The sequence below is a fragment of the Sparus aurata genome, chromosome 14 (assembly GCF_900880675.1).
Source record: "Sparus aurata chromosome 14, fSpaAur1.1, whole genome shotgun sequence".
NCBI lineage: Eukaryota > Metazoa > Chordata > Actinopteri > Spariformes > Sparidae > Sparus > Sparus aurata.
Window position 1 is genome coordinate 7,981,038 of NC_044200.1, and position 10,779 is coordinate 7,991,816.

General features: G+C 39.9%; 1 protein-coding gene across 1 annotated transcript; it reads left to right on the forward strand.

Annotated features, from left to right (window-relative positions):
- Positions 1-3,249: 3,249 nt before the first annotated feature.
- On the forward strand, positions 3,250-10,173 carry pyroxd1 (pyridine nucleotide-disulphide oxidoreductase domain 1). Its single transcript, XM_030440799.1, has 13 exons — positions 3,250-3,591; positions 3,726-3,806; positions 3,962-4,081; positions 4,429-4,557; positions 5,762-5,835; positions 6,307-6,503; positions 6,628-6,725; positions 6,861-6,963; positions 7,052-7,167; positions 7,712-7,834; positions 8,834-8,971; positions 9,138-9,227; positions 9,802-10,173. The coding sequence occupies exons 1-13, from the start codon at positions 3,514-3,516 to the stop codon at positions 9,958-9,960; spliced, it is 1,506 nt and encodes a 501-aa protein (XP_030296659.1). The 5' UTR covers positions 3,250-3,513; the 3' UTR covers positions 9,961-10,173.
- The last annotated feature ends 606 nt before the right edge of the window (positions 10,174-10,779 follow it).

Sequence of the window (10,779 nt, forward strand, 5' to 3'; positions counted from 1 at the left end):
TTTTTCTGCATGAAATAGGCTGTTTTGTTTGTTTGTACATACATACCAACTTACTTTTTTTAAATAAACTGAAAAAAAACAAACAGTTCCAATTAGTGAACTGTGAGTTTTCTATTGGCTACACAGCAAGTTACCTCCCTTCTCTGTATTGTATTGTATTTTTCTGAATGATCACAAACATGAAATAGGTTCTTTAAAGAAGTATTGGATGTTACTATTGACCGACTACAGGCTGCTGCATGACTGCATGCATGATAACAGTGTAGAATAGACTTCTGATAACTGCTACATTCATATTTATTACCTCTGCCAAGGAGGTAACGTTTTCACTTGTGTCCTTTTGTTGATTGGTTGTCAGCAAGATGAAACAAGACTACTGAATATATTTCAATGAAACTTGAATGGAGAAACGTCTCTGCCCAGAATAGACCCCATTAACTTTTGGTGTGGATCTGGATAAAGCTTACTCTATGATGGATAAAAAAAGTTGCATTACATTATATTATAGTGTGACGTATGTTAATTTTGCCTGCAGATTTTCAGGGAAACGTTCCATCTCATTGAAATGTGTACATACATGTTCTTTCATAATTTATACCTTAAAACAGTCTAATAAACATAGTCAGGTTAATTAACTGTGATCTTATAATGTGATTAGTAATGGATGGTATCAATCCCCCGTTTACAAATCTCAGCTTAAATTCAGGTTTTGTACTGCAAGTATCTAATCTATGTATAATGTTAACAATTTAATTGGTGTTTTGTGGCACTGGATTAGCTTTAAAGTAAAGTAAAAACTGCCTGATACATTTATGAAGCAGCATGGTTTCAACAATATGGTCAAGGAGCCCTCAGCAGTTTCAGTGCATCCACTTAATCATCCCAAAGTAGTGATGATGTTGGATACATTTAGTACACTCAGTGTTTTTTATTATACAAACAGCCCAAATTTCAGATGATGAAATTATAATGGCAGTACTGTATAACATACAGTCATGTCATCCTGCAGGGGTTAGTCAGGGTAACGTAATGAAAATCAAGAGGGGAAGTATGACGCACAGCATTAACCTGTGTTTGATTACCAGTGACCTGATCATCTCAGACACTGACAGCAATACTCCCATGCATGGTTAACGCCGGCATAAAAGGTTTTTCAAAAATAGAACAAGTGCCGGCTTTTGCTGATGAATCCAAAAACAATGCAGCCATTATCCGCCAAACACCCTGACAGTCGATGGGGATCGTGTCAAGAACTGTCGATTGCTTCATGTAAAAAACACAAATGGCGCTGTACCTCAACTGTTCTCTGCTGGTGAGTTGTTTACTGCATTTATGACGCCTGATGAATGTTTTGATGGAATTCTAGATCTGATTCGTGACCCTGTGACCACATTAATCTCTGACATTAAAGATACAGTTGTAAACAGGAGGGTTGCCCTGCCTCCAAAAATTCAAAACAGAGGACTGTAATCTGCTCTATCACTGTCAAATTGATTTACTGTATTTTTAATATAGGCTCGACAACTAGAGAACAAATCAATTTTAATTATCAGTATTCTTTGATACTAACAATAACATCATAGCATTTCATTGTCATATTCTCATGGTAAGTCTGTCCATCCATACATTCCCTTAAACAACCTGTGTATATAGAGCAACTTATTGCATTATGCAGTCAGTAATTATTAATTACACAGGTCTTTACATCTGTACAGTTTTATTTGGCTTGCATATCTTTATGTCCTTGACACTTTGTATATGAGATGCACTTAAAGCTTTTCCTTTCCGGTACCTTTATCTTCATTCATACCTGACCATTAAGGATGATGCAGATTCTGGTTTGAATAAATAAAAGTATTAGCTAATACTAGCCTATCATTTTACCGAGACAATCACAGAAAATGCTGTTATGGCAATTATATCATGATGAAATTAACTACTGGGTAAAAAAAGGAAAAAAAATAATTGGGCTTTAAAGAATAAGTTCTCCCAAAGATGATAATACAGTTATGATCTACTCACCCCCTTGCCATATAGAAAGTCTGGTGAAGTTTCATGGTCCACAAAACATTTCTGGAGCTTCACATCAAAACAGTGCTGCAGCATTCCCCTAAGCAACTCAAGCAGATAGGGACTTGTTTTAAAATGTGAAAAAACAAATTAAAAAAAAAAAAAAAATGTTTTCATACAGTTCATCCAGTATAATCCAAGTATCGCAAAGCCCAGAGACCCCCGATAGATTTGAAAAGACAATATTCACACTCTTTTTGGGTTGGAATCTTCGCTTATAGCTGCTCAGCTATAAGCGTTGGAGCACACCCAAGTGTGCGTGCAACCTCAACCACGTGTAAGTGTGTAAATAACCTCCATTCAAATCAATTTGAGATCTCTGGGCTTCAAGAAAAGAGGCTTTTTTTTACATTTAAAAACAAGCCCACATCTTCTTCGGTTGTTTAAGAGAATGCTGCAACACTGTTTTGCTGTGAAGCTCCAGAAATTTTTTGCGATCCTCCTGACTTCACCCAACTTTGGCGAATTTATCCTTTAATGTCTTTGTCTGTATAAAATGTGGGGATCTTACATTGATGGGTTGACAATATTTAAACCCCAAGCAGGCCCTTTGACAACAGTCTTTGTTTCTTTAGTTGATCGGGCCTTTCTAACAGCATACGTTTGGACTTGCCACAGCATGATAAGCTTGGTTTCTAGCTTCATCATTATAATTTAAACCATGAGTGTGACAGTTTTGCCAGATTACACATTAGCAGGATTAAGACACTGCATCTGAATGGAATTCAGCTAGCATTAATATTTAGGCTACATTCTTTTCTCACTGAGCTACGTCAAAATGTCTCTTGTGAAAGTGGTCTGTATTGTATTCTTATTGTTATCTTACCTCCGTACTTTTTTCGTCATTTATTTTATAATGTTAATATTTTCCCTCTTACTGCTTTGTCCTCCCTAACACGGCCACCATTTCAGGCATACCCGTTGCCATACATTAAACCAGCAGGGCTGTGACGCACTATATTTTTCACGACTAATTATCATTATTTAGGGTGTCATGTATGTTAATACCTGTATACTTCATGCTCCATGTGAACCCTCTATGAACATCATCGCTGTGATAAGGGTCAATTTAAATTTTACACTTTCACTTTACCTATTTTCGTGCTTTACACCCGGTCGTGCCTCCGTTAATTAAGCAATTCGCTCTGTATATGTAATGGAAATCCTTCCCTACGGCTTGCCGTAGGTAATTGTAAACACGGAAGTGACGTTGCGTCAATGCTCTGCTGTCAAAGAAGCATTCAGTCAGCTAGCTGTTATAAGAATTATCTAAGAACATAGTGATACTTGCCAATTACTAGTTGTGTCTTTAGTGTTTCCTAACGAGTCCACACCGACACAATGTAACGGGAATGTAACTGTGCAAAATTGCCCGTTAAACCAATCCCTGTGTCGCATAATGCAAGGGAGCTAGTTAGCAAGCTACACTTTTCTAAGCAAGGGATGGCAGATAAAAAGGAGAAAACGTTTCAGTTCGTGATCGTGGGAGGTGGCATCGCGGGTGTGACATGTGTTGAGCAGGTGAAAATCAATTAATTGTTCATGTAATAACTTACAAGCTAGCTGTTAACAGAATAAGCCTGGTAATCTACGTGAATAGGCTCTACTACTGTAATATATGTCATGTAGCTATTAACCCAGATCTTTATTGACAGCTGTCATCTCAGATTCCGTCAGCTGACGTGGCTCTGATTACAGCAGGTCCCCATATCAAGGCAGTGACCAACTATAAACAGGTCAGGATGATAATGACGATGATGAACGTTGTTATGCATACACACATACTTTGTGCATACTATCGACTGGCAGTAAATACTTGTACTTTAAGTCACCCAAAAAATATTGAAAATATTGAAAATTGTGTTTTATTGGTTTGTTTCTCTCTGGCAAGGTGTCCAAGACATTGGAAGAGTTTGACGTTGAGGAGCGACCATCCAGTGTTTTAGAGGAGAAATGTCCTAACCTGACTGTGATCCACTCTGCTGTCAAATCATTAGACACACAATCACATGTAAGTAGCTGTTTTGCAGAGCAGAAATAATAAAAAAAAACGACAATTTTGTATTTTATATTTTGTGTTCACACGGGATGTTTTTTCCTGGATCGGTGTATGACTAACAACTGTAAGTAACATATGTAACAGATGCTGTAATTCCCCTTTTAGTTCTTTCTGATATTATATACTATAATTGCAACGAAACATCGAGAGTGATGTCATGCAACAAACCTCAGCAAACTTTTTTTGGTGTCTTTCATCTGTGTGCTGTCGCCACCTTGTGGACATTTGGTTGTAGCATGTGGTGTGAGTATAGTGTGGGTGCTGATCAGACTATTTCCAAATGTTCTGTCTATTCTTAGACTGTTGAAACAGCAGATGGCCATGTCTTTGGTTATGAGAAGCTGTGTATCTGCAGTGGGGGCAGACCCAAGCTGCTAACCCAGGAAAACCCTTATGTGCTGGGGATACGGGACACAGACAGCGCCCAGGTACAATCCCCTCTCTCTGGATGTTTTGTATTGTTTACTGATATGCAGGTGTGGAATTCCTCAAGACTCTGAACTAAAAAGACCTTCTCATAGTAGCCAGAAACAGTAAGTGTAATGAAAACAACATCCTTCAGTCATATTTAGTTTGTTCCTGTTAATGCTTCTGCTAAAGTCAAGTAAAATCCACAGCAGTGGGCCTTGACGCTGTGTATAAAAGTGCATCCAGTAACATCAACACCAGCAGCTGCTACAATGTCTTTTTTTTTGTTTTTTAAATTTGTTGTCTAGAAGGTAATTTTGAAAAAGACATAGTCCAACACGTTCTGACAATCTACAAATGGTGTGGACTGAAACACAGCTTCTGTCTTTTGACACCATAAGACTATGACTGTAATAATATGCTTTCTATTATAATTGATATGTTGTATGTATATTCTTTGTTCCATATGATTCCAATTTCCCTACTCACCTACAGAAGGCTACTGCCTTTACCCTCTGTATTAGCTAATTCTGTGTAGATTGAAGGATGTAACTACTCCATCATAGACCAATGGAAACATGTAGGGCTGCACGATATTGGAAAAGAAAACCTGACACTGCTCTTTTGGTTTTCTGTGATCTATATTTTGATATGAGAAAATGCACACATTTTCACAAGGTAAGTGTAGTAGCTCAGTAGAGACTATGCACACGATGTCACAGTAGGAAAAGTCACTGTGGCAGAAAGACTAATTAGTGGCAACATTGTTCATACTCATCAAGTGCTGCAATCATAACATTCAGCCTGAATTCTGCAAAAACACAGCACACCTAAAATGTGAAAGAGCTGAGGTGATTAAGGCATAGTGACTATTGAACATGCGCACATTGTGACGTCAAAGCTTAAACAGTATATTTTGCAGCCCCAAATCAAAGAGTTGACGTGGAACATAAAGCTGGAAAAAAAATTATATACCCAAATAATAAACTTACTTGTGCCTCAATACACTTTTTTTTTGTAATATGTCTGTTTCAGATGTTTTTTATTCTTTCCAGTATGCAGTATCCTTCTGTACATTTTTGTCCTTTGAGATGACAGCTTATGTCCATGTCTTAAATGTCTGATAAATGGAAAGAGTCTACAAAAACATAATGTCCTATGTCTGCAGTTAAAAAAAACAAAAAACGTTGATGCTTATGAATTTTGCCTGTAACTGTGTTTCAGGAGTTTCAGAAACGTTTGTCCAAAGCAAAGACAATCGTTGTTATTGGAAATGGAGGGATTGCCCTGGAATTGGTGTAAGTAAAACAAATAAATAAATCAGTTAGGTGTCAGTGTTGAATGTTGAATGTGAATGTTTTTTCAGCCAGTGAGCTTTGAACCAGTAGTGAGCATTTTCTCATGTATGGTAGTTAATTGAAAATTTGAGGTACTTTATGTGCGTAATTCCATTTAATGCAGTTTTGTACTTCTACTCGACTACATCTCAGAGACAGATGTACTTTTAGTTCATTACAGAACATGTAATGAGTTAAACATGGAAAGACAGGTTTAATTAGTTTTTACCATTTACCCTTCCTGTGAAAACCACATATCTCACAATTTGGTGATTTTGAATTAGAATTCAAAATTAGCTCGCTCTATGTACTGAGCTACTGTGGCGCCCCATACTTTTACTTAAGTAAATGATTTGAATACCTTATATAACGTTACCACTGTCTTCATAGATTATTCACTCTGTCAGTGCTTTTTAAACATGTTCTGTATAGATTTGAGGTGGAGGGCTGTGAGGTGATCTGGGCTGTGAAGGACAAAGCCATAGGAAACACTTTCTTTGATCCCGGGGCGGCACAGTTCCTTATCCCATCACTGGAGGCTGACAAACCTGAAAGAGCTGCTTCCTGTAAAAGGCCTCGCTACACCACCGAGGAGCCAGCAACTGGAGGCTCCCACACCTTCACAGCAGGTCTTCATCATGGTTTATTCAAATGTCTTCTTGTGCTATAGCAGAATCTGTGCCAAGGTCGTCACATTCTCGTTGTTCTTGATTGAAAAAGATTGCTCAGATGTGTCTGTGTGTGAATTCCCAGACAGACATGCCCGAGGGCGTGGTTCTGGTCCGACGGAGACTGGCAGTGCCCTTGGCCCAGACTGGCATGAAGGAATAGTTCTTCGCGGAGCAGAACAGGTGAGATTATATGTTCATCTTTGTTGCTGAATGCCTCGGTGTCGAAGCATAGAGGTTCGCTTGGTAAGGATACCACCTTTTGCAAAGAAATCTTTAAGCATCTTGACCCTCTTCTCCCTGCTGGTGTGAGCCCAGGTGTCCCGCAGAGTTTCAGTGGAATACCAGTGTGAGGTGGAAAGGATCCTTACCTCAGAGGAGCTGCTCAGTTCCCTGCAGCAAACACTCAGGCCTGAGAATGGTGAGAACTAGATTTGCAGCTCTGACCGGTCCTTCTGCTTTTTTTCCCCCTCCAACTTTTCATTCCTCAAGCTTTTCTCCCCTTTCAGGGGGATCCTGGCCAGTTTACATCCAGCTGACCAATGGCAAAACATTTGGCTGCGATTTTGTTGTCAGTGCCACCGGTGTCGTGCCAAACACGGAGCCGTTTCTCCATGGCAACAAGGTAGAGAATAAGGAGAAATAAGCTCTTTTGTGCCCCCGTGTCTTTTTAATTGGGCCAACACTGTGAGTCTGCATCTTCTCCTGTCTGTTGGCAAAGTTTAATGTTATGTAATGTCATTACCGAGGTCTAGCTACTTTTCCATCTGCCTTTTCGTGAGTTGCCTAATAGACATGCTCACACACAACATTTTAGGTCCAAATACATGCGCAAATCGGTTGGTAACATTTGCCACACAGATACATATGTGGATTTGTCTTGCAAAATCAACTCTGTGCACTATGTGCACTATTTGTTAATAGTAAAATCGATGCAGAAGATCAAGCAGAGCACTCAGCAGCTGGGTGTTGATGCCTCTAGGTGTCACTAAAGGAGCTTTCATCACTCTAGTTCTCGAAGCTTGAGGCCATCTCATTAGTGTACATTTTACAGCAGTTTGAATTTCACTTTTTTCATACTTGTCTCCCTTCTGTGAACACACAGTATAGTCTTAATCATACATTGGTATACTGTGATGTGCCTTTCTTTTCTGTTTCTTTGTATTTAGTTTGTACTGGCAGATGACGGTGGCCTGCAGGTAGATGACCACATGATGACATCAGAGACAGATGTGTATGCTGCAGGTGATGTGTGCACTGCATGCTGGGAACACAGCCCGCTGTGGCAGCAGGTAACCGACCAGTCTTTGCATCAACCCGTGTAAAATTCCATTGTTTACTCAGATCTAGCGTCTTTATTATATACAATACATGGTGCAACATTCAGCGGTCCTGAGATAGTGGCTGATTATTTGCCTGACGTCATCTTCCAGTTTTGGATACGTGGAAGTATTAAAGAGCAAAGTGCAAATATTCGTCATCAGTTCTCACGTACTAGCCACAATTTGGCTGAAGCCATGTAGATTTGGTTATTCAACCACTACCCTATATCAAATAGGGTCGATTATTAATAAAAACTTAACTGGCTCTGTCATTAATCATTAAACACTTGCACAGTAACCCTGCTGAATTTGAAAGACAAACTTTATATACTTGATATGCTGTGAGTTAATGAGTCCATTTTTGAATTTACATCCAGCAGTTTAATTCACAGCAGGAAAATATTAAAGAATATGCAAAAATGTGCCAGATATTTTCATTTTGTGGACAACAAAACTTCACCTGACTTTCCATCAGCATGGGAATGAGCAGATGTTGACGGAACTTTCACCTACGTGTGAACTTTTCCTTTGATTTTAATCTTCCGCAAGAGAAGCCTGAATGCAGCAGTTAGAAAAAGGAAACAACCCACCGTACAAAAAGTCATACAGCATCATAGACAGTCCCAGACATATAGATTTGATGAGAAGTGTTTATATGATGTCATTAGGTTTTATGCAGATGGTGGTCTCACACTTTTGTCCAGTATTTTCATAGTTGTTCAACCGGGTTGAGACCTTGTGACTGTAAAGCCTGTAGCAGTTTAATTACATCATTTTCAAACTCACAAACCCATTCAGTGAGCCCTGGTGCACAAAAGCATCTGACTTCCATTAAGGGTTTCCCTTTATTGTGTCATCTTCCTGTATTTCCCTGCTCCTGGGGCAGACTGTTAAGGCGAATCTGAGTTAGAAATCTCAATAAAACAGTGTTACATTTCCTGTGTGTGTGTGTGTGTGTGTTTGCCGCAGATGCGTTTGTGGACGCAGGCCCGTCAGATGGGCTGGTACGCCGGCCGCTGCATGGCCGCACACGTCCTCTCAGAACCCATAGAACTGGACTTCTGCTTCGAACTCTTCTCGCACATAACCAAATTCTTCAGCTACAAGGTGAGGGACGTTTCACTGAAGGGGAAGGGTAGTCATTTAAGTTATAACCGATACGTTAATCATCTACTATGCAGAACTGTTTTGCATTACTCTCTAGTCTTTTGAAGGTCACCTCACCGTGTTGGTCGGTGTTTAAACTACTTCCTGTCTGCTGGTCATTCCACAGGTGGTCCTGCTGGGAAAGTTTAATGGTCAGGGCCTGGAGCCAGACCATGAGCTGCTGGTACGCTGCACCAAAGGCCAGGAATATGTCAAGGTGATACAGAGGAGAGCGATGTGTTAATACTCATGTGTGATCGTGCAGTGTGTTTGTTAACAGTGGCAGTCTAATCAGCTAATAGTTATAAAATATATTAATTCAAATATTTATGTCTCATTTATCATTAATTGATACACTTTTTTAAAAAAGGAAGGATTTGTTATACTACACACATTTAGTTTTTATGTAAGCAGTATTCAAATCTCGGGTTGTTTGTTTCCTGATAGACACTTTGTGCAGGGCCAACACCGTGGGATGCTATTTGACTTTTTGTAGCTCTGTGAAGGGAGCCACTGTTGCTGCCGATGAGCCAGAGGCAAAACAGGAGCAGCTGGCTGTTTGTTAAAACTGCAGATATAGAAAGGAAAGCGTGTCATCACAATAATTTTAGCCACTGGCATTGAAATTAGCTAAGGCTATAAATGCTATGATGCTTTCTGTTGGATTGTTGTACAACCCACATGATCTGTATCTGTCCCTATTAAATAAACCAAAGAAAAAAAAAAAAACAAAACAAAAACATCGAGCTAGCTTCCTTTTCACACACGTTCGCCCTGTATTCCTGCTCCAGGTGGTTCTCAGTGGAGGTCGGATGGTGGGAGCGGTGCTGATCGGGGAAACGGACCTTGAGGAGACCTTCGAGAACCTGATCCTCAACCAGATGGACCTGACCCCGTACGGAGAGGAGCTGCTCAACCCCAACATCGATATAGAGGACTACTTTGATTGAGCCTGATGGCGGTGATTTAGGGAGCATTTTTAGCACTGAAAACACAGGAATCATGCGGCGAAGATGACATCGCTGAAGGAATAGAAATGTAATGTGTTGGATTATTGTTATTTTTCTTGGTGATAAAATGTGAGAGACGATCTTGGTTTTTATTAATGCACTTGTATATTTCAGAATATATTTTTGCTCCCAAATAAATTATTTTCAAAGCCAGGAGGACAAATGATGTACTTGAGGGATATGTTTAGAAAAGGCTTTGTGGCGTTAAAATCCATCCCTCCTTCAACCTTATTGAGACGTAGTTGCTGTTAACACACACGCTTTCCCTCAGAGGAAAGTGATCAGCACTTTGGTTGCTATGTTGTCTTAGTGACACTTGATCAAGTTTCTACCTAAATAGGAGCTACGGCTCCTCCCGTGCCTCAGCAGACGTTATGACAATAGACATCATCCAGCTCACACAATGCTGTCACAATCCACTTTTGAAAGGAGAAGAAACATAAGAAGGCAAACGGCGAGCGTTATCTCCATGGGCAGAATTTAAATGACTAAAAGAGATCCCCCACCCGTTTTCACTCGCTGGTTTCGCCTGTAGGTTTGAGTTTTGTAGGTATGTGTTTTGTGGGTCACTGGTTCACTGACAGGAACCTGCCCACGTTGACTAATGTCCTCCCATTGGCTGATAAAGGTTGACATGGCAACTTTGTGCTTTCACCTACTGAGCTTTATGCAAACGAGTATAAGGCCATGATAACTGTAACTAGACAATTCCCCGCCGGGAAATCGCGAGAGTGGGCTGTGCGCTTTGCCCCGTGACGA